The following is a 24,816-nucleotide window of genomic DNA, read 5'->3' as shown; positions in this document are numbered from 1 at the left end:
TAAGAACTGATGCCACCTGATCTTTCAGCCTTCTATTTCTAACAGTTTGTATTTCTAGTTCGACTTCTCCATGTTCTCTTCTTCCTGCAGTTCCCTGCCAGCTACCACAGCAAATGCTCTTTTAACTCACACAAGTAAGTTCTCTCTCCACTGGCAGCACAGCCTCACTTTTCCTGCTTGTTTTGAAAGCACATTCATGTCTGCACACTTCAGCCTGAGAACAAGCAGCTCTGCAGGCTCAGTGTCACATTTCTCTCCCATCTCCAAACCCAGAGATGCAAAAGCCTATATTTTTTTTGATTAAAACTTTACCACCAAAAATGTCCCAGAAGAACCATTTTACTGCTTTTGCCTTATGCTCAAAACCTTTTTCTTGACAAGTTAAACATGTAATTTGAGTTGTGTACACAGCACATGTGATGTGTTCCCTTACTTCCAGAGCTGTGTTAGAGCTGTAGCCAAGCTAGCATGTGTGGAGTAGCTGTCTAGTTCAACAACTAGCTGGATTTCTTTTATGAAGGAAAACTCAGAAATATGAGCAATTCTGCTCCAGGGACACTTTTGCAAGTTTTGTGCTTCCCAAAGTAGCATGCCATGACTTACACAGTGATCTCCTTTTTTTTATTATTTTCCTTTCCCCCTCCTCCTGTGACAGCTGTTGCACAGTTACTCGTGTTCCTTTGTGATTTGTCCCCAAGCCTGAAGTCAAAATTAAGTTGTCACAGAGTAGTGAATTTGACTCACCAGTTCAGCTCTGGGCAGAAAAGCTGCTCTGCCAAGCTTGACTTGCTATTAAACATTTGTGGCCAAGAGCCAAAAAACATGATCCTCTGAAAGTTAATTGGGAGGTCTTGTCTTTGCTCCCAACAAATTGCTCAGCAGTTCTTCCCCCACAGGGACACCTAACAAGCAGGGTCAGGTTACCCAGAGAGGAGAGGTTTCATCTCCCTGTGCAGGAACTGAGCCTTGGGAAGGTGAGAATCACCCTTTTCCTGCCTAAGAGAAGCACTAAAGCTTGGCACTATCAGCAGCCCAGGACTACAGAAGTCTGTGGTGGATTGCTAATCTTACAGAGTAAATGACAGACTAGAAAACCACAGAAAACAAAAATCTTCCCTTTTTTTTGCCTTTCCAAAGGCAAGCTTAGCAAGTTTCCCCCTAGATTTTCAGGAAAATAAAAGTTAAAACCAGAACCAGAGCACAGCTGACAAATATGTGGTTTCATCAAATAACAAATAACTTCTTACAGCTGTGAGAAGGGTTGCTCTCCTCTCCTCCTGCCAGCCCTGGTCACGCTGTCCTTATCCTGACAACCACAGACACCTTCAGCTCACTCAAACCCACTGCAAAGCCTGGCACAGGGGAGATATGTGCACGTAACAAGCCGCAAGAAAGAGAAAGAAACACAGGGAGTCCAATCTCGAGCATCAAAGGCATGTTAATTCTGCTTCAAAACCATCTGATATACATTTCCAGGAGCCACTGTGACTTTTCTCAAATGTCCATTGGAAGACTGGCTCAGAGAGCCCCCAATGAAGAACTAACCAGCAAAACTGGTATTTGTCTCATGACAAGAACAATAATTTCTAACTCAGTTTAAGATTTCCCTCAAAAGCTCCACAGCCAAGGAAATATTTCCTCTTAATCAGTGTAAAATGGCTACTACTAGTGCTTCCTCCACAAGTTTTGGTAAAATAAAACAGACGCAGCAGCACAAACCACAGCAAGCTGTTTCGGTGTGTGCATAGCAGGCCCAACCAGAGCACTGAAGAGTTACAGAAATCAGATCACTGAATTATCCCAGGCTTGCTGAAAAGCCTAAATTAAAAAAGAATAAAAATTCTATCCCTCTGCCAGCCCCTGAGTCACTCAAGCTCTTTGGACCCCGTCTTGCTTTGCAAGTTCCACTAACATGTGGCAGCACATTATCTTGGAGAAGAAATCTGCTCAGCAGGTCTTTCAAGTCTGCTTTTTTCCCTGAGATGGTGAAAAGCAGATTGATTTGCACTGATGCTCTGGTCAGTCCCTGTCTTCCCATTTGCCTCTTCACAGATTTTATGAAAGACAGGAACTGCGGTGACTGCCAGACTTTTACGACTTCATCTGCAACATTTACCATGTGCCTCTCCCAGTTTGAGCTTGTTTGCTGCAGTGTCAGGCCGGGCCAGGAAAGGTGAAGGTGATTTTGTGGCTGCACAGATGATTGCCTTGCTCTCTGTGCTGGCAGCAACGTCCCCTCCTTTGCCATGGAAGTCACTTCCCAGGGACTTCCCGTGCTGCTCACACTCTGCCATCTGCTGCCCCCACACCACTGCCACAAGGCTTGGGTCTGCTGCTCAGGTGGAGTGAGAAAGCCCTATTTGTGCACTTAATGACCCCTTTGTTTCTGTCTGCCTCCAAAGCCACATTTTCTGTACATTCTGTAGGCTTTCAGAGGCTGTGATGCACAGAGCAGCTCATATGTCCATAACAGACTCTGTCCAAGCTAAAAATCTTTTGACCAGCACACCAAAAGAAAGAGAACAAGTGGCCAGGATGTAAATGATGAAGGAAAACAATCCCCAAAAGGGTCTAACACCACCAAAGTGGCATTCTAGTAAAGAACTGCTGTACAGAGAGGAAGGTGGCAGTACTTGTAGCAGGAGACACAAGGATCAGTGACATAGGAAAATGCAGAGTCTAATTGAAGAATCTGGAAGGTTTCCACAGCTGCAAAGCATCCAAGACAACCCAAAAGCTGCCCACAGAGTCCCTGCATGCAGCCCCAGGGGCCATGCTTGCTGTACTGCCCAAGAGAAAAGGATGAGCTGACTTTGGTAACCTCCACTCCCTTTTTACAGCTTCATGTCTTGTACTCAGCATTGCATGGAGGGCACAGCTCCCTCAAATTTCTTTAGCATAATAATTAAACTGATTCTGATAGATCCCTTCTAACATCACCACTGAGCTGCTTTTCCATGGAAAGCAATTTTTTTCAGAGAAATGAGCTGCAGGTCCCAAAGTCATTCCCTAAAGGGCTCAACATTCTTTTGAAAATAAGTATGGCCTCCAGATTCTACATAGCACATTAAGCAAAAATGTGTTTACATTTGTTAATTGTGCCCCACAGTCTGTAAGCACTTGGGAGAATAGTGGAGTTTTCCAGTACTTATTGAAGTCTGCATTGCTACTTCTCTGAGAGTGACTACCAACTCTCCATGATCACACTTTCCTTGTCACAAACTGCTCAGACAAACCTGGCACAACAAATGGAAATACATTAATCACTTACAGCGCAGAATATTTTAATGCCAGAGGGGTGTGTAGGCACATTTGTGCATGAACATATGTATTTTAGAGGTACACCAAAGAAAATGGAGTGTTATATGCTACATTATTTCCTATGTCCATTCCCTTTAATTTGGAAGAAAAAGTAGGTTTGAACCTCATATTTCAGGAGAAATTATTAAAAGGAAAGGTGAAAACCACTGAGCACTTACAGCCACTCTCAGAAAAAGTTCAAATGAAATAATCATGAAAGTGCACGAACAAAGTATTTTCTGGTGCACCATCTTCCCTCCTTTCAAGTATATTCTGCTGCTTCCCTCACCTGCTGCGTGGGCTGCCCTTTATCACCCCACATTTTCACCTCAATTGTTTTGTTTTATGATTCCTGTAAAAACACACAGCAGCTTAGAGGAGGTGGGTGGTGACTGAGAGCAGCTACAGCTGCTGGACCAAACACTGCCTTTATGATCAAGATTTGTACAACTGCTGTGTAAAAACACAAGCTAACAAAAGATCCATATGGTCATGAGCAAAGGGGATGCCAACAGCTTTTGGGTGAGGGTGACCTCTATAAGGCACTTGGATGAAAAATACTTTATAATTAAATTGCTTTTTGCAGGAGTACTTCAGTACTGAGTTGCAGTCACATCCAGAGCCATCATTTCCATAAGAATGTTCCTGTGTAACTTACAGATTCTAACTCTGGTTTTTTCAATTGAGGACTGCAAGGTACAAGCAGTACCAGAGCATCTCTTTTTGCACACTTGGAAAATATGTGGAAAATAACTTTTAACACTGAAAAAAGCATTGCAACTCCACCACAAATTAAGTACTGCTATGCAACTATTAATGAATATTTACAAAATTCTTATCTCTTTCTCCTGCCTTCTGTAAACAAATATCTCCGGATTGAGTGGGGAAGAGCCAAGAGCTGAGTTAAAGAAACAGCAAACAACCATTTCCCCTGTCATGACTGAACACGTAAAGCACATTAATCTTTCCTCTGCAAACACTCAGAGTAAAGGACAGACAGGAACTGTTTTTCCCCTCTCTGAAAAGCAGCCTGTTAAGTGACACCTTGATGAGAAACTCTTTAAAGTTTTAACTAAGATGGCTTCATCCATGGAGCCAAGATAAGGAAGAAATCAATTTAAGAGCAAAAAATACAGCTTAACACCAGAAAAGAAGCACCTTTCAAATTAACTCATTCTCTCACTGACCACCCACCTGCTATTCTCATTCTCAGAGAAACCTGCAGAGGACAGCCTGTTACCCTTGAACACTCCTGAGAGTGCCCCAAAAGCACACAAGCAGCTCCAAGGTGGGAGAGGAGACAAAGGTGACCACAGGTATGGAAAATGGTAAGGAATCATGAAAGCCTGCATGACTTCTGAGCCTTTTCTCCCTGGTGTGCCTTCTGAGGGTTCAGTCTCCCTAAGGAACGTGACCTAGCTGAAAAATCACCCCAGGCATAAAGAGAATCACCCAAATCTTGGATAAATTTTGCTTGGACCTTGTTGCAGTCTACTGTTGCTCTGAGCTTCTGCAGTACCTGTACCTAGGGTAAACCAGAGGAGTTCTCAGATCTCAGAAGGAAATCTAGACCTTACCCTTGTGGTTGTCATACAACATGTTTTCCACTAGAACCTGGATGACTTTTGTGGCCAAAATGTTGATTGGGTGTCTAACATAGGAATATCTTACAATAATTATTTTGATGCTATGCAGGTAACCTCCACATTTTTTTGCTAAAGTGGACTGCCATTGTCAGCAAGGATCACTTAGCATTACCCAAGAGCAGTTCAATTTGGGAAAGCTATAAAAACATTTTTCATTGATAAGAAAACATTTTCGTTTCCCTCACTCTGCAGAACAAGACTTTCACACGGGTTATAAAGTCATCACTAGAAAGAGAATACATGACACCTTCTCCTCTTAAAAGAGCTAACACCACAGTAACTGTGATTGTTGTGAACAGTAGAAAGAGGAGTGGCAGACAAATGGGGTTTGCACCTGGAAATTCTCTCCTGAGCACATTTGAGCTGCTCCTCTATGCACAACAAGGGTGAAAAACACAGTGCAAAAACCATAGTTGGGCATGCATAGCATAAACCATAGGTCCAAATCAAGAGTCACAAGGATCCTTCTGTAAAAATTCTGATACTGCCCCCTTACCTCTTATTGAGTTTATCAGAGAGCTGGAAAATGAAGGCTTGGTTTGAGGTGGAAAACACAAATTTTGATTTTTATCTCCAAATTATAAATTCCCTGTGTCATTCTGGAAACACACTATTTAAAGGATAGCTCTTTTCTTACCCTGTGATATGGATACTGATATTTTTTCTGAGGTTATGGTTTGGATGTGCCTACAAGTATATTTCAGTTCATTTATTAAATAATCACTAAGTGATCACTGGAAAAGAGCTCAGATATATAAAAGTATCAAGATTGTCTAACACAAGAATTGTGAATACAAAACTTGATCTAAAAAAAAAAAAAATCATCTGGAAGTCCAAAATATTGCTTCTGCTGAGAAGAACTAGGCTTTCCCCACAGCTTTCAATTCATTATGGCCTTCCTTTTAGGATCATAGAGACCCTCCAAATTTCAATTCATGCACATTTCTCCTTTCAGTTTAGTGATTTTCAGAAAAAAACAGGAACAATTGGTTAAGTACTCATATATTCTAACTTTTGTTCAAAGCCTGAGAGAACTAGGAAAAAAAATTAAAACTAAATAAAAGAAAGGTCCATTGACAAATGTACATGAGGATCATTCCAGTATGCATTGCCTGAAAAAACACCTGAGCAAGTGATATTTTGAAGTCATGCTGCTTCCACAGTTGGAAAATATTTCAGAGTAAAAAAAGCTTACTTATACTCCTTCACTCTGAAGTTTTACTGTACAAATAAAGAGCAAGTTCTTGCAGTTGCCAATAAGTCCTTAAACTCATGTATAAGCACTTAGCTAATTCTTGGATTCGTACATAAAGACAGGACAGTTTGCAGCTGTGAATTGTGAATGCTTTTTAATAAAACCACTCAGTGCTTCCTGAGACAAAATCCTAAATTGACTTGATATGGTTTACTGTAGTGCATATATGGCTGTTAAATTCATTACTGCATTTGGTGCAGCTCCACTTTCAGCAGCAACAATTTAACACCCTGCAGTGGCAATCCTAAATAGAAAATTAAATTATACATTTGCTACAGTTCAAGCTCTGAAAATTATCTCTGTATACAACAGCATAACAGCTCTTTGAACAATAGGATCTAATTATTTCACAGGTATTAAAAACAGGTCAACTTCAGCAAGGCAAGAGAGGGAATGAGAGAATTACCTCTGTCTGGTATTGAGTGTGATAGATAAAGTACAAGGACAAAATTATATGAAAAAGGGTGACCCAGGAGATGAAGAGCCACAGCAGACACACAAAGTTAGGAAAGGATAATATTTTAGGGCAGAAAAAGAAAATACTTGAGGATTTCCAACTCTCAGAATGAGATCAAGCTCAAGGTCTGCAGCTGAAGCTTTTATCCAGCTTTACAGAAATTACCAACTGGGAGGCGAAATGTTGCTATTTAGCTTGGTATGATTTCTAATGCAAAAACATAAATGACCTTTTTAACAATTGATCGTGAAATAAAAACAGCACATTTGCTCCTGGTAATACTTCCCTGGCATCCTACTCTGATGTTTACAGTGATCTCCTTCAAGCTCCTCCAAATGGCTCTCAAAATGAGTCTAGCAGATATCCTGGTAGGTTAATAGGACAGCTCTGCTCTCAGCAGCTCCTGCCAAACAGGTCATCCATGGATATTAACAGCTAGCAACAATGCTATTAGATTAAATTGCATATTTACCAGAAACACATCCAACATCTTGCCCTTAGTAATAGGGTTTGCTCTTTTAAAGACAATTAGTTTGTAAACTATTTATGGGAACTCAGTGACTAAAGTCAAAGAGGTTGTGAGGCTGCCTGTGAGCTTGGCTTTTCCTGTGTTTTGTTCTGAGAATTTGATTAAGGACAATGACTAAAACTACAGGAACAGGAGACATTTCCCTTCACTGGCTCCATCGATATAGTTTCAAGGAGAAAAGGCAGCACTGCATTATCTCATTTGACATGCTCTCAAACACAATCTAGAGAGCACTGGTCTGAACCTTCATTCAAACAAAACACATCATCTCCTGCTGCTCAGGGTGGAAATCATGGGAGAAATGACTCTGCTGTGCAGAAGCAGAGGGGGAGTGCCCAGAAGAGCTGCAGAGGATGCAGCAATGCTCAGCCCAGTGTGTCTGCCAGAGCTCATCTTGACTTTTCCCTGAATCCAGTGCCTTTCACACCATTTTAATTAAATGGCAGTTTCTGTTGAAACCAGTTCATTCATTCAAAAAAATAATAAAAAGCAAAGCTGGAAATAAAAATCAATATTTACTGGCCTTAAGACCTGCTGACTAATCAATATCAAACCAGCTTGTATCTTGCAATTATGAAGCATATTAATTATACAAAAAATAAAACACCCATTGAGTACTGAGACTGATATGCCTCTCCCAGGCATCTTTTCCTCTCAACACTGGAGAAAAGCCACTGAGGTAAAGGTGTGTGGCTAACTTCCCAGAGCCCCATCCTGCCCTGAGCTCAGTGTAACCCTTGCCTGCACACCTCCACTGATTTCTGCAGAACAAGCAGCCTGCTCAGGGACTCAGGACAGTGACAGCCAGAATGTATTTTGAAGAAAGAACTACACAGAAAATTGCATTTGGAGACCAGAAACTGTGGAGTTTTTAATCACAGGACATTTCCCCTTTTTTCAATACATGACTGCATGTGAGCAATGCATTTATTTTTTTGTCTTCAGTGGCACTCATCCCTCCTCTGCAGGTGTACTGCCAGGCAGAGAGGATGACTACAGGAAGGCTGAGATAAGGGAAAGCCTCCCCAATATTGCCAAGCTTTTCACACACCACCTCAGAATTAGCAAGACTGAAAGTCATAATGAGGGAAAAAAAATCTATACACTGCCTCCAGAAAGAACCTGCCTATTTTCACACCTCAGATCTCACCAAGACAATATTGAAGGAGAAATTGCATCAACCACCTGCCTATGCGCAGTTCAAACAATACCAGACTAATGGCGTAGTGCCCACAAATGCAGAGTTGATGCTTTGATTTCAGAAGTGCTTGCCTCTCCTTGCCCATCACAAAGCAAAACATCACAAATAAAAAACCTTTTGGCCCCCAAGAAAGAAACTTTAAGGAAAAAACCACTCCAAATTTGTCACAGTAATTTATTTAGAGCAGCTAAAGAAAAGCTAGGTGGGAAAGGCAGTGACTGATCTTGTTAAGAGCCTCTGGAAAAGTACTGGAAGATGCTCTTGTGTGCTTGAAAGAAAATTCTCATCAGGTGCAAGGTAACTTCCCCAAAAGTCAAGCTGCAAGCTTATCGGATTGGCAGCGGATTACCTCACCCACAGCCATGTAAGGCATTCAGTGACACCGTGCTGAAATAAGATAAGCCTGGGAGTAATTAGATACTTATTTAACAGACAAAACAGCAGAATATTGCACAGAATACAGACTTTGCACCATCTGCTGCAGGCCCTTTAAAGGTCCTCTGGATCACCTGAAGTGCACTTGTGCCTGGTAAGCCTAATTAAGAGCTCAGTGTAGAGTTTCACAAAGAAAGAAATCACTAATCCTACAGTCAAAACCAGGCAAATACATATGTGTTTAGCTTAATGCTTTGCAAAGCTATTCTTGACCTGAGGATTTTACCTTATTATAATTGAGCAAAATCTTGTAGGGGTGTGCTAGAAGATGCCGGTGTATTTTCTCAGTATTCAGATAATTATTTTTTTTCCCAACCATGTCAGGACTACAAGGTCTCTCAATATTGCTGGAAATAATTACTTTAAGAAAAAGAAGTTGCTGATCTCTAAACATTTCTTTGAACCCTGTAAAATCTGGACTGACTGACTTTATGCCAAAAGACAGCATATTTTCATTCTGTTTTCAATGCCATTTTAGCATCTCTTGCTAATTCACTTGCCTCTGACCTCCAGCAGCCCTTCTTTCCTACACCAGGGACAGAATGCAGACTATCAAACCACAACAACAAAATGCCTTCCTTCCACCTTGACAGCTCTGTGGTAAAGTACAGAAATATCTGCCAGCTTGGGGAAGCAGTCAAATTCTTGCATTCAAAATAGAAGAGAACTGGTTTTATCTGGCTAGGCCTAAAAAAAGTACTTGAGTTAGCTGTAGAGCAATGGTTCTTGGGCAGGAGAGGACAGAGCCAGGCTCAGCTGTACAGCCCATGAGGTGCTTTGGCTCTAGACTGTGTGCTCTGCACCTGTGAAACCTCAGTGTACCAACCCTGATGGACCTCAGCTCCTCTGAAGGGAGATCATAAATGGGTCCCTTTCCAGTGACATCTTTGTCTCAAAGTACAAATGGAAAAAACCCCACCAAATCAAAACCCAAAACAGACAAATCTGAACTTTGCGGACCCAGCAGCAAATCTCCCACTGGTGGCAATGGCAACGGTGAAAAACCATTGGAAAGTATTGATGCTCTGGCGAGTGTGTTTTAATTCTAGAGAAAAAAAATGGGATCATATTCTTTCCTTATCATCCTTCTTTTCCAATTTATGTTTTCACTGGCATTGCCGAGAGATCTAACTGCAGCTTCTACCTGTACCAGTAGAAGCTTTCCTGAAGTACCTCCCTGAAGTTCACTCAGCTGGTGAAGGAATTATTTATCAACATTTCTAGTCAATACAGAGCTCAGGTCCTCCTATTCCCTGTGAGCTACCACATCAACCACTAATAAAAGGAAAAAAGAAAAAAAAGTCCAGCTAAAACAAAGTGATTTTTCTTTCAAAATAGCCCAGCTTTAGTAAATTACTCAGTGATAGGTCAGGAAGCACTCAGGAAAAAAAAAAAAAGCCTAGCCCCACTGAAAAACCCCATGTGAATTAACAACACATTGCATGCAACCAGACACACTAACAGGTGACAATCTACACAAAAAAAACGTACAGTATTTTGCTCTGCTCAGTCACAGAATAGTTTTTCCAACATCTCTCCTTAGAACGGCAGAAGTGGTCAAATACCCTTCTAAAAATACTTTTTAAGAATATTTCATCAACTCCTTGACATTTTAGGTTCTCTATCTTTTCAGTTACAGCACAGCAATATTAGAGTATAAGCCATCAAAAAACATAAAAGCAAGATAAAGGGATCAGTATGGTGTTTCTGGAAGAGATGAAGATCCTTAACCCACTTAAATAGAACATCTAACATTACTCCTTTAGATCTTTCCTGCCTTTAAAGCAAACATGAAGTTATATTTGGGATTGAGCCTGGTACAGTTCAAGACCTGTTGTAATGGCAGGAAGAGTAATTTAAGAAAAGCAGATTTCCTGTTGAAGTAGGTAAGTTTTTTTGTATGCAAAACCAACAGCCAGCTCTGTGTGAAAGGGCAAAAAACTTTCCCCAACAATGCAAAGTAGACAACTGCAAGAAATGACTGCAGCAGCTGTAATGTGTCACAGGATCTATAATTAACAAATTTAAAGTACATGGTACAGATCTGAGTGTGACATGCCACTCTGGGAAATACTGCTTCTCTTGTGAGCACCTAACAGGAGAACACTGAGCATGGCAATATTGCAAATTCCCTTTTTTCTTCAGGACGCTCGCCCCTGTGTGCTCCCATGGGAAATGCATCAGCCTGAGCAGCACATGCACAAACCTGAGCACACAACATGGTCCTTACTCCTACTGAAATGTTATTTCATGGGCCCATTTCAACAGTTATGTGCAACAGGCTGGATTTTCAAGCATCCACCCAAGAACACTGAGGAATACTGCATAGATGGCACAGCTGGGGCTTTATTCAGTCCCTGCTTTCATCTCCCACCTTCAAATCTAACTTCAGGTTACCTCTTCAAACAGCAGCCAGCACTCCAGTAAAATGGACAGAAGGGAACCTGAACCATTTCCTTCACTATGTTTAGCAAGATATACCTTTAAAAGCTTGGCAGAACTATAATATTGCTTATGGGTTTAGATACTTATTTTATTTTATTAACAGAAATATTCAGGATAATAAACTTTAAAAAAGGTTTCTGCTTTCTGCAGTTCAGGACAGGCTAAGTATCACAGAAATAAACCCCTTCAGAGACTTTTAAGTCTGCTTTCATTAACAGAAATTTTTCTTTACAACCTGTCTTTATGTTGTTCCAAAAGATGCAGAAAATTGTTGACTCATTTTGTAACATAAAGGATGCGAGCTGTAAATGGAGAACAAGGGATGAGCAAATCTTTTTGCCATAGTGAAACCCAAACTGAGGGATCTTAAAACACAAAATTAATCCCCTCTACTAGATGTTGAGCATGTAACTCTGACTTCAGTCAGCAAAACCAGGATTTTGTCCTCTGCACAAAGCTACTGCTGGCAAAGCAGTGATGCCCGTGAGCTCAAGGTGCAGGAGCAGGGCAGAATTTGTGCTTGCAGTGCATTCTGGCAGAAAGGAGCCATCACAGATCTCAGGGAATAACCATCACCTGTGTGTGAGAGCCTCACTGAGCTGATATCTGAACAGCTCTGGCAGCAAAACTCCGCATTTTATGAAGCAATTTCATTTTGTGGGAAAGGGAATGGAACATAACAGGTGGAGGTTAGCAACAGCTTGTGGACCTTAATAGGTTCCCTTCCCCTTTTCAGGAGGGATCCAAGCGTCCAAGTCATCATCCTTAAACTGAAAATTTTGATAGCTATGAAAGAGTTGGGAAAGGAGATTTTTTTTTTTGCTACACTTTCCTCAAAAATATTTTGGAACGTGCCCCACCTCCTTCAGAGACACTGAAATGCCAAGTGCGTGGAAATCTTCTTATTATGAATAAAGGTGATCAAATGCTTCACACACCAACATAAACAAGCTCATTTTACTGCTATTTTGCAAAACTGAGAAACGCTTATAAAAACACTTAGAAAAACCTTCAGCCTCCCAAGCTACATCCTCACTATGTTTAGATGCGTAACAGTCACATTTTCCAAAAGCTTAATGTTTTCTTATATACATTGAGAAGAAGATAGAAAGATTTTTTTTTTCATAAATTTCTTGCTTATAAAAGCAAAATAAAATGTACAAGAATCAAATACACCTCTCCCTCCAACTTCCACTTCTTCAGCAACAACATGGAGGTACTCAAATTATAGACGACATTAAACAAGTTTTACTAGAGAAAACAAGAACAACAACAAAAACTACTAATTAGAGGCAACATTGAGACTTTCCTCTAGCTGCCAAAGTCAAAGCAATATATCTGTAAAGGTGAGATGAAATAATGGCCTTCTGCACATGGGAACAGCCTGGCTGCTCAGGAGCTGCAGCCCCTAAAAGCCAGCAGCAGTACCATGAAGGTGTGCTGCGCGAGGGCGTACGAAGGCCCTAGGTCCAGCTAGCAGCAGGGGTGAGAAGGCCAACGCCCCTACGCATAGGAGAGCCAGCCCCCCTCGGTGTCTTGGCCTCAGGCTGGGCTGGATGCAAGCTCGGACTTGCACGCTGTGGACGAGACAGGAGGCGACCACTTGCTGGGGGTGAAAACGTCGGTTTATTGAAGAAGGTGACCAACAGATGGTGGAAACACCCACAGCCAAATGGCCCCGAATAGGGGCAGAAACCGGGTTTTAAAGGGAAGGGGAGGAGAAGGGAGGGGAGCCCAGCTAACCAATAGGGAAACTCAAAGGGAGGCGCTGAACATAACTGACATACCTTGGTAACCAATAAATACAAAGTAAGGGAGGGGCCCCGGGACTACAGCCTATCACCATCCCCAGAGAGAAGAAGGTTCTCGAATGCTGGGAGGAGAGGGAGGTGATTGACTGAGCCCAGGGAGGAGAAAGCATTTACTTATAAGGGAGAATAGGGGAGGAGGAATTATATAACACAACTGATTGAAAGCAGGGGTTTCTAAGGAAACCAACTGCCAGAGGAGCAGTGGCGGGAAAACTGGGGAGGGAGGAACCATTTACAAGAACAGGGGGATACAATACATAAAATGGGGGATACAATACATAAAATGGGGGAGCAAACTTAAAAACACACCACAACATCTCCCCGTTTCTTAACAAATAAAATAAAGAAAACTAAAATGCCATGCAATTCAAAAAGAAGATGCCCGCGGCTGGTCTTGCCAATCCTCACTTTCTTCGAGCTGGAGTTCGCCAGTCCACAGATGTTCTTGAGTCGGCTCAATTGACCCCTCCTCGTCTGCAGCTCCCTCGGCCTCTGAGGAGAGGTCTTCCAGCTCGAAGTGCTCTTCCAGAGGAAGTGTGGCATGATTGACAGTCCTTGATGTCGCTCTGTCTATCAGTCTTTGGACCAAACCACGGACTAGCGTGAACAAAACTAAAAATACAATCAAACTTAGAACCACTTTACAAACTGATTCTAAGACTGAGCCGGCCCACCCGCTGAGGCCCCAACCCTTGAAAATGTCTCCCAGCCAGTCCGATGTCTCCTGTTTGACCTGATGGACGAGGTCTTGGAGTCTTTTGATGGAGTGTCTGGCGTCCTCGGCTCTTGAGGACAGATTCAGACAGCAGAGGCCCTCAAACTCCTCACAGTGATGGTGATGAAGCAGCAATAGAAAATCTATTGCTGCTCTGTTTTGGAGCGTCGCCTTCCTTGTAATTTCCTCGTCTGTAAGGAGGTCGTATAGTGCGGCTGAGGTAAGATTGGCTTGTTTAGCCACCCAACACTCTAGGCGGCCCAATTCACCTAGAGATTTAGCTACCGATACCCAAGGCAACAAGATGGTAAAAGCGACAGACTTTGAATGTGACCAATGAGTAATTTCATCATCACAGTCCTCGGTGAGATCTTTAAGATCTCTTTTGGATCTAGCCAATTCGGATGTGATGTTGGTCTTTTTCCAATTGATAATTTGGGTGACATTGGGGGTAAACAGCGTCAGCCGGCCAAAGGTGCACGGCCCTCTGACCAGACCAGAGGGGATGCCTGCCCACGCTCGGTCGCCACAAATCAAAAACACCCCCCTTGGAAGGGCATAAGGGGTCCGCTTGGTGGTGGTAGGGCCGACGATCTTCAGAACGGCCCTACACCACTGGTCAGCTTGATATTCTTTCTTTGTTTGCAGGACCACCTCAGTGCCCTTCTCTATGGGGGTAAGTGTATAATCAAACTGAAAGCAAATAGCAGAATTGGCGGAACCGAGTAAATGTAATTCTGTGGGCTCGGAGGGCACAGGATCCAGCCTCGCCACTCCGTCTCTCCAGGCGTTACTGGGTTCAAAGCCGGGGAGGAGAGTAAGGCTCCGGGCCAGAATGGGGGAGAAGGCAGACTTGAAGGCAGAGGGGAATTCGCCGGGAGAGAAAGGGATCCCCACAAGGCAGGACGACATTGGGTCCTCTGCTGCGCCGGTGTCGAGGCAAATGCTGTCTTGTCCTAACGATTGAGCCAAGGCACGCCAGACGTTGACTTTTGGCTGGGGGATGACCCACGGCTCCGTAGGCGGTAGAAGGAGCCCGCAGGTCGTCAGCACCATCAGAAGCGTGCCCGGGTTGGGAGCCAGCGATGTCAAGGCGGGGGCCATTCGGGGAGATGCAACTGAAACAAAAGGAGAGCCGTAAAAGCATATCGAATTCACAAATATGGTTCCTCCCCAAACAACCAACTTAAATAGAACATACGGGGGGTGAAAGTTGGCGCTAGGGGCGAATGGGAGGAGACATAACGTAAAAGGTCAAGGGGTGGAGGAGAAGCCGGAGGGGAAGGTTCCTCAGAAACTGGGGGGAGATTAGGAGAGAATAAGGAAGGCTGATGGAACAGTTTCCTCCGCCGACGCCAACATGCCTGCCGGACCTGTGGTACTGCTTCCTTCTTGGTCCTTTGCTTTGGGACGAAGGGCCTGACCCACTTGGATGGTACCCACCTGGGACTCGAGGGAGTGGATACGCAGGCATATCCCCTCCCCCAGGTCACCAGGTCAAAGGGGCCCTCCGTCCGCCAGGTCTCTGGATCTTTTACAAGAACTGGTGGCCTGGCTTTAGGCTGCAGTGGCTGGTGACTGCCGAAATGTCGGACTACTGGATGATTTTGGCTGTCAAAAGAACAATTCAGGAAGTTGAGCGTGTACAACGCTCTTGACAGCCGGACGTGGGGGGCCTCCACCTTCATCGCCGGTTGTTGCCGGGACAGGATCTTCTTGAGGCTCTGGTGGGCCCTTTCCACCATGGCTTGGCCTGTCGGGGAATAGGGGATGCCGGTTTTATGCACTATTCCCCATTGCTGCAGGAAGCTCCGCAGCTCCTTGGAAGTATACGCAGGGCCATTGTCTGTCTTTAGGGCCCTAGGGATGCCCAAGACAGTGAATGCTTGAAGCAGATGCTTCTGAACATCCACTGCCTTTTCACCTGTGTGGGCAGAAGCATAGATCGCCCCGGAGAAGGTATCTACTGAGACATGGACGTAACACAATCGGCCGAAAGATGGGATGTGTGTTACGTCCATCTGCCACACCTCGCAGCTTGCCAGACCACGGGGGTTAGCTCCCGAGGTCACAGTAGGCATCTGGTCTCACTGGCAATGGGGACATGTGGCCACGATCGCCTTGGCCTGCTCCTGCGTCAGATTGAATTGACGAACCAGGCCAGGCGCATTTTGATGGAACAGTTGGTGGCTGATCTTAGCCTGACCAAACACATCTGGGAATGGGGCCTGCGAAACAGCAGCCGCGGCCAAAGTATCGGCACGACAGTTGCCTTCCGCAATGAACCCGGGCAGGTCTGTGTGTGATCTCACATGCATAACATAAAATGGATGCTCGCGGTGGGAGACCAACTCGACGAGCCTATTTAACAATTCAAATCATCTTTTGTTGGTGACCTCTTGAAGAACTGCGGATTCAGCTCGTGACACTACACCTGCAACATACGCAGAATCTGTAACCAAATTGAAGGGTCCAGGGAATCTCTGGAATGCTCTGACGACTGCGTCTAACTCAGCAACTTGTGGAGAGCCCTCCACAACAACAACATCAGTCTCCCACTGCTGAGTCAGAGGATCCTTCCAAGTCATGACTGACTTGTGGGATGCTCCAGACGCGTCGGTAAAAACTGTCACAGCGTCCAGTGGCTCTCTGCTCTGAGCCTTCTTTAGTGATAATTTAAACTCCGAATTAAATAATTTATGGGCCGGCCGATCTACTGCGATGCGCCCAGTGTAGCTATCCAGTGCAAACTGAAGGTATTCATTAGTTTGCAGCAGCTCTTCAAAGGTCTTTAATTTAAGTTGGCCCGATTCCAATTCAATTGGGATGTGTATGCATGAGAAATCACACCCTGCAAGCTCCCTGATCCTCGATCTCGCTTTGAGGATCAGTTCGGCTACCAACTCTTGTGGCCGTGTCATTCTTTTGGACCGATGGTGGCTCAGGAAGACCCACTCTATGATTAATAGCTGCTCTCCAGAGCCTTGGTCCTTTGGACTGTCATCCCACTGGTGTATCATGCCATGAAGGTGTGGCAGTTTTCCCAGCACTATAAATTTGAAGGGCAGGCCCGGATGGTATCGGTGGGCCTGCCTGGCCGAAATAGTTTTCTGTACTCTCTCCAAGGCCACCTCCGCCTCTGGAGTGAGAACCCTAGGGGAACTAAGCCCCTCTCCCCCTTTCAACAAATTGAAAAGGGGGGGCTAGGTCTTCGGTTGGAATGCCCAGCCAGGGTCTCACCCAATTCAAAGACCCACAGAGTTGATGGACATCTGCTAGGGTCTGGACTTTTGTCCGGATAGCCAATTTTTGCGGAACAATGGTCCGCTTTGTAATTTCGAGGCCCAGGTATTTCCAAGGTGGCATCCGCTGAATTTTGTCCTCCTGGAGCTCGAACCCTGCAGCAACCAACACATCAGTTGTCAGGTCAAGCGCATGGGCAAGCAGACTGTGGTTGGGCGCACACACGAGGATGTCGTCCATATAATGGTGGACAATGACGGCATCCCCGAGGGCTGTACGGATGGGTGACAGCAGCGAAGCGACATACCATTGGCAGATCACAGGGCTGTTCTTCATGCCCTGCGGTAATACCCGCCAATGGTAGCGCTTGGCTGGGGACTCACAGTTGATGGACGGAACTGTGAACGCAAAGCATGGGGCATCGTCTGGGTGAAGGGGAATTTGAAAAAAAGCAATCTTTTATATCGATTACAGCCAATTCCCAATTTTGGGGGAGCATTGCTGGGGAGGGCATCCCTGGCTGAAGAGGACCCATGTCAATAATTAATTTGTTAATTTGGCGGAGGTCGGTCAGGAGCCGCCACTTGTCCTTGTTGGGCTTTTTGATGACAAACACTGGGGAGTTCCAAGGTGACATGGTCTCCTCCAGGTTGCCTTTCAATAGCTGCTCCTGAACGTTGAGCGCCTTTAATTTTTGCTTATTAAGTGACCACTGCTTGACCTGTACTGGTTTATCTGAAAGCCAATTCAGCTTCCAGGTCCGGCGCTCCTCAGTGGCCACTGCCCGAAAAACCTGGGGAGCCTTCGGGAGGTCAATTTTGGCTCCCCACTGGGCCAATAGGTCTCTTCCCCAGAGAGGCTCTGTGTAATCTAAAACAAACGGGCGTATAGAAGCCAATTGCCCGTCAGGCCCCTTAATTTGTACAATGCTCTTAGATTGGTTAGCCAATTGTAGGCCCCCAACACCAGAGATCGTGCCCGCAGCGCTTTGCAAGCCCCAATGTGACGGCCATTCCCGAGAGGGAATGATCGTCACATCTGCACCAGTGTCCAAAAGACCCCTCACGATCTTTTTGTCCCCGCCTAACGAAAGTTGACATGTCAGGCGGGGCTTCTCCCTCCCCACCAACTGTGCCCAGGCCACTGTCGGAGGCGAAGTCTTCTCCGTCGATTTTGTCCGATGCTCCTCATCAGGCACCGGAATGGCCTGGGCAATGACCTGTCCCTTGGGGAGGGAGAGTGGGGGCCGGACACAGTACAGCCCTACCGCGAAACGGTCCCGGTCGGTAGTTACCAAACCCGGGACGATGTGGATGTCTCGCGGTGTGTGCTTTGTGTCTCCGACAACAGTCCACCTGCAACGTCCAAGTTTCCTCCAGCGACCCGGGTGTTGCAGGTCGACAGACATCAGCTGGATGTTACTGCTAGGGAGATAAAGGTCCCTAGTCAGCTGCAGCCTGTATGGAGAAGCAGAGGACATGGTGTTAACGGCAGGTACAGCACCACAGGTGGATAAAGTCACATCCGATAAGCTTGTCAAATCCGGCAAGGCAAAAGTCGGCGGTTCTCTCCCGTCTCCTCCCTCCCCGCTTGATGATGAACAGCCCGCCTCATTTTTGTCCACGCGCAGGGAGGGGCTGCGCTCTGAGTTTAGTTTTTTTGATTTTGACTCTCCTCCCTCTCCCGCTTCCACCGGTATTCCAGATAGTCCTGGCGCATCGGGCACTGGGGCGTCCAATGCCCGACTTTGCCACAGAGATGGCAGGGGTGGGTGGCTGGTGTTCTTCTGCCGGACCCAGGTGTTGGGGGCCCGGCAACGGGGGCAGCTTCTGCCTCCATGAAATCCGGCTCGGGGCATTCCGCAAAAGCCACAGATGTTCTCTTAGGCCGTGATGCCAGGGAGACCTGACGCACCACGACCTCGATCATGGCCTCTATCGTGGGCCGGGGACTTCGAGGGAGAGTTTTAATTGCCTTGCGGCATTCAGCATTGGCGTTGCTGTACGCCATCCGCTGAAGCATCCTCTCCCTGTCATCATCCCCGAGCGCCTGCGCCTCCACGTATCGGTAGAGGCGCTCGATAAAGGCCATGTATGGCTCCTGCGCTCCTTGCCGGACCTCATCATCCTCCCATTGGGAGGTCACCACCTCCAGCTTGAAGAAGGCCCGCTCAGCTGCCCAGGCGGTCTCTACAAGCTGGGAGGGGAATAAGGCCTTAGCCTGTGCTGCCCCCTCTGCCCACTGCCCCTCACCCAAAAGATGTTCTTGGGTGATTACCAGACCATCCGCGTCATGGGACATTGCAGGATTCCCCCAAATATTTGGGAGGACCTCCAATATCTCCCTCCTCCATTCCCCCACCCAGACCCTAAATTCCATGGGCCTAACAAGGCTGGAGAAGAGGGGCCTCAGATCAGCCGGCACCAGATCTCCCTGCGCAAGGGCATTGCGGAGCATACCCCGGAAGTATTCTGACCCCCGGGAGTAGTCCTTCTGCGCCTTGCACAGTTCCTTAATCCGGGCCTGTGCTAAAGGCACCCACTGGGCCTGAGGGCCCCTGTCCCCACTCAGGTGGTAGGTGATCGGAGCGGCTTCCAACAAGAGCGCCTGCCCCGGCTTCCGGTAATCCACTCCCCCCCCCCGGAACACAAAGCGTGGGAACCGGAAGGAGGAGCGTGGGAACCGGAACTGGAGGAGGTTGAGGCGGGGTCCGGCAATGACGCAAGGTGAGGGAGTGGGCGTGGCCAACCACCCCTCTCCGGCTCCTGGGTGACGTTCGGAGGCAGAGGGAAATACGAAGGCGGAGCGGGGGAGGAGCGAATGGGGGGCTGAACCGGGGGAGGAGTTTGGGGAGGAGCTGATGGTGGGGCAGAGGGAGGATATGAGGGAGGGGTAACCGAAAAGGAGGTGGGGTTCGGGGGGGAGGAAAGGGTTGGCACAAGGGAGGAAAGGGTTAACTGGGGAAGAAGGAGCCCTGGCGGGAACGACCGTGTGGTCGCCGCCATCTTGGGCTCCCGAGGAGCCATTTTGTGGGACTTCATCAACAAACTGTACAACCTTGGGCTTTACAACTGGGGACTTGGGGACTGGGGTAGAGGGTGAAGATAGAAGAGGAGCCTGGCCAGGGCTCCTCGAAGGGGGAGGCCGAGCAGGTCGAGGGGGAGCAGGGGCAGGATGGACCCCCTGCCTCTTATCGGCCTTCAAAATCCCCCTCGAGGGCTCCTGCCTGTGGGAAGAGGGAAAGGGTTGAGGGGTAAGGGCAACTGAACGAGGGGAATGGGGGGACAAACCAAAACGTGCAGGGCTTTTCTTCGGTTCCCCTGACGAGCGGAGCGTCGCAAGCACTCTGCCCGCCCAAAATGCCACGGTCGCCAATTTTGTCTCCCCGGAGTTTACGGCTTCTTCTAATTTTGCTAAAACAGCTGTCCAAAACCGTGGCTGCTTTGCAAGTTCCGGGGAGACCTCGGGGAACTTCGAAAAGACCCACTTAACTAAAAATTTTAACTCCTGCTTGGGGGCCTTCTGACCTCCCCCAAGCAACAAACCTTTAACTACATAATAAACCTCCTTTTGGGATTTTCCCAAGCCAGCACCCATGGCACCTTTCGAGTGCAGGAACCGCTGCTACTAGAAAGGGGGAAAATCCTCTGGTGGTACAACCACCCGCCTGAAAATAACAGAAACTAAAACAACAAGCTGCTTGCCACCAGCCCCTGCTCCCCCCACTGTCCCCAAGTCTGGGGTTTCAGCAAAGGGAAAAAGGAATTTGGGTGGTGGGTCCGGGCCCCAAGTCTGGGGATACCGGCCCCACGGGAAAGATAAAATAAAAAAGACATGGGGATGAGGAAAACCTCAAGGAAAGAGGGTGGAGGGTAGGTCCCCAAAGCAGGGCATGTACCCCTAGGGAAATGCTAAAAAGGCAGGGGGGAAGTCGGATAAGTCCCCAAAGCGGGGCCCGAACTTACCAGTCCGGTGGCAGCAGCAAACGAAAAATCAGGCAGGGGTCCTCGTCTCCGGGGTCGTCCTCTCTGGGCGCGAGGAGTCCCGATCCCCAGGGAGCGCTGCCCCTACAACAGGGCCTGCTACCACCTGGGGTAGTGCGGCGTCCACAAGAACAAAAAGTCCAATTCCGAGGGGTCCGGTCAGTGGTCAGCTGTCCACCTCTGCAGGCCCCACGTTGGGCGCCACACTGCGCGAGGGCGTACGAAGGCCCTAGGTCCGGCTAGCAGCAGGGGTGAGAAGGCCAACGCCCCTACGCATAGGAGAGCCAGCCCCCCTCGGCGTCTTGGCCTCAGGCTGGGCTGGATGCAAGCTCGGACTTGCACGCTGTGGACGAGACAGGAGGCGACCACTTGCTGGGGGTGAAAACGTCGGTTTATTGAAGAAGGTGACCAACAGATGGTGGAAACACCCACAGCCAAATGGCCCCGAATAGGGGCAGAAACCGGGTTTTAAAGGGAAGGGGAGGAGAAGGGAGGGGAGCCCAGCTAACCAATAGGGAAACTCAAAGGGAGGCGCTGAACATAACTGACATACCTTGGTAACCAATAAATACAAAGTAAGGGAGGGGCCCCGGGACTACAGCCTATCACCATCCCCAGAGAGAAGAAGGTTCTCGAATGCTGGGAGGAGAGGGAGGTGATTGACTGAGCCCAGGGAGGAGAAAGCATTTACTTATAAGGGAGAATAGGGGAGGAGAAATTATATAACACAACTGATTGAAAGCAGGGGTTGCTAAGGAAACCAACTGCCAGAGGAGCAGTGGCGGGAAAACTGGGGAGGGAGGAACCATTTACAAGAACAGGGGGATACAATACATAAAATGGGGGATACGATACATAAAATGGGGGATACGATACATAAAATGGGGGAGCAAACTTAAAAACACACGCCAGCAGCTAATTCTAAACCTAGCCAAGCTTGAAAGAGCTGCCTTTCCCTCCCTCACAGAAATGATGGAAAGGGGGGTTAATCAAGCACTTGGAATTTTCCAGGCATCTCTCTGTGCTGCCCTCAGTTTTATGGCACTCATCACAGCCCGTCCCTTCACCTTTGCATGCACAAGTTGCCCCAGACAGCTTTGAAGGAATGGATCAGTGCTCCTGCAAAACAGAAAATGCCACTAAAATGCTGCAGGTGGAAGGAATTAAAGCATCTCCTTCCCTGGGCTATTTAAGGATACTGAAATTCTACTTTAGTGTCAGTTAACAGCTCCAGCTATTAAGTGCCAAACTGTTTAACATATGTAATCTTGCAGAAAGTCACATAGGTTTAAACAGAGAAACACAGCATTTAAGTTTTTGAGACAAATTAAAAAATTAGTTACCTCCTGAAAGCATCTAGAAAAAATTTTTGGTATTCACCAAGATACCTTTCCAAAGGCAGGCTCATTCAGGTTTGTATTGCTACTGAAAGCTGCTAACAAATACCAAAAAAATCAGAGTTGAAGGAAAGCATTGTATGCTCTGTTTTCTCTCCAATGGCTCTGAAAGGAAAGGAGAAACCACAAGAAATGAAGGTATTAAAGTGCTGTTCTCTGCCTCCATGTAGGAAGCAGCTGTATGGTGGTGGCTGAAGTGACACCAAGGAGGTTGGAGCAAAGGAAATCCCAACGTGGCCAAGAACCCCCCCCCAGGCAACTGCTCAGTAAAGGGTGAACAAAGTCCATCTGTCACCAGATATCCACACATCACCTGATCCGCCAAAGTACTGAGGAGTCCTCAAACTACCAAACATTGATTGTGTCTTTCTTACACCTAGCTAGTCATGGAGTAAACCTGAGGTAAGTCATCTCAGGATTTAGAGTTTGGAAAACAAAGATCCTCTAAAACACAAAGGATGGACTTCTAATATAGCTGTACATAAAAATAAAACACATAATCGCTGTCCTCCAAAATTACAAAAGTTGTTTTTCACATATATTGCTGTCATGGTTGGCATCAGTGCAATTTTTGCTTACAAAGGATGTTGGCAACAAACTATAGCCCTTCTCCCCCCTCCCCATATTAATTACAATTAAAACATTCCTACAAAAGAGTTTCTTGAACAAATAAAGCAATCTATCATTTTGCATGCTTAGAAATTCAGATTCACCAATGTTTGCTCCAGCAGGCAACATTTAGTCAAGGAAAACAAAGAAATCAAAATGGGCAAATATGACCAGGTCAGTCTCCATAGAGACTCAGGTGAAATGATAAATGGAGCCCACACATTTCACACTTGGACTGTTTGGGAAACAAAACCACCTGCTGGCACTTGTTTCTTTTCCAGTCCTGCCATCCACAAAGCACAAAAAGAACATCCCCAGTCCCACAGAACTCTCACCAGCATTATGTGCATCATGCCCAGCCAGATCCACTGGGGGCTCTTCCAGCTCCCATCATGGGCTGGAGCAGGAGCAGGACTGAGATGTGAACCACGAGAGGGGCACAGGCACCAGGCAGCTATTCCAGCCTTGCCAGACACTTTTCATTTGCATTGACAGTGATTCATTCCCCCTGCTGTCCCTCCTAAGAGCTAAAATGCCACTCTTTAGCTAGACTGTAAGCAAGGAAGTTTTCTCCTTAACATCTCCCTCCCAAGAGATCCAGCTCAGAGGAAGAGCAGGACTGCATCAGGAAAAAGAGAGACCAAGTGAGGGCAGTGGGTAGGAAAAGCTGATGGCAGGCAAAGGATAAATGCACAGGAGGAAGGCCAACAACCACAAAAACAGAGATGAACAGCTGAAGGCAATTGCTTATAGGGATTGAAACTTGAATAGTGGGGGATTCCTTAGTTTGTCACTAATCTGTCTCCACACTTCACTACATCTCTTTGAAAAAAAAAAAATACAAGCTCCTTACTCAAGGAGTTGCTTCTTAATAGAAACTTGTTATAAATGAGTAATGTGATAGTTGGGTCTTACAATTAAGAGATGAATATTATGTGTACGTTAAGCAAAGCTTTATAGATGTATAGTATGTTATTTTTATATGTTCTCCCCATAGTACTTTTGTGATCTCCACCAAGGGACAGCAGAGGCATTGCCTGACAAGACTTTGGGAGAGGCCAAGGGTGTGAAAAGGAGAGAATAAAATGGACAAGCACATGGATGCTGGTCACAGAGTTTCCCAGTGCTGTGATTTTTCCTTATTCAGTCTTTTGTTGTATTTCTGTTAAGGTTTAGTAAACCTTTGAAATTTTAAAAGTGAGCATCATTTCTCACAAAACTTAATGTTGCCCAAGGAAGGTGAAGAAATGCAGGGCAAGATAACAAAAATTCTGATGAAACAGGTGTTATTTGATGGCTTAAAAAATGGTACTATTTTAATGCAGTTAACATTACACACCACATTCCTCAACAGAAATACGTATAAATCAGTTCTGCATTTTCAAAGACACACTAAAAAAGGAAAAACAAAGCTAAGAAATGTCTTTCCACAGCATTTACTGCCCCTAAATTCATAAAGTGATCAGATAAGTATTTTGGGTAACAGCTTAGCCCTTACAGCTTTGGGGCCAGCATAGTGGTACAGCTGCAAGAATTTTCTTCTCAAATAATCCAGTGAGAACAGCGCATCATCCCCAGCACAGGTGGCTTAGAACCCTCTTGGCTCCTCTGGCATCTGGGGAACCCTGGTGAGACCACTTCCTGCCCATTTCTGGAGTCTGTCTAGAGCACCCAACACCACAAAACAACATTTAAGTGTCTTCTGCTGCCTCCATAAATTCCTCTTTCACAGTTTATTGTGAATACATCAGCCCCAGTAAACACCAGCTCTGTTTTATGGCACAAGGAAA

The 24,816-nt window shown here is 46.1% G+C and overlaps 1 protein-coding gene across 1 annotated transcript; it reads right to left on the bottom strand.

Annotated features, from left to right (window-relative positions):
- Window positions 1–12,794: 12,794 nt before the first annotated feature.
- Window positions 12,795–21,869, bottom strand: LOC141730440 (uncharacterized). Its single transcript, XM_074548203.1, has 2 exons — window positions 21,003–21,869; window positions 12,795–14,912 (listed from the first exon to the last, which is right to left on the bottom strand). Exon 2 carries the CDS (start codon window positions 14,896–14,898, stop codon window positions 13,447–13,449), a length of 1,452 nt encoding a protein of 483 aa, XP_074404304.1. The 5' UTR covers window positions 14,899–14,912; window positions 21,003–21,869; the 3' UTR covers window positions 12,795–13,446.
- Window positions 21,870–24,816: the final 2,947 nt, after the last annotated feature.

This window comes from Zonotrichia albicollis, chromosome 10 (genome assembly GCF_047830755.1).
Source record: "Zonotrichia albicollis isolate bZonAlb1 chromosome 10, bZonAlb1.hap1, whole genome shotgun sequence".
Taxonomy (NCBI): domain Eukaryota; kingdom Metazoa; phylum Chordata; class Aves; order Passeriformes; family Passerellidae; genus Zonotrichia; species Zonotrichia albicollis.
This window is presented reverse-complemented; position numbering and strand designations above follow the sequence as displayed.

What these genes read in the sequence shown, in the direction of transcription:
- LOC141730440 (XM_074548203.1), bottom strand. Translation starts at nt 14,898, where the DNA reads ATGGCCCCCGCCTTGACATCGCTGGCTCCCAACCCGGGCACGCTTCTG.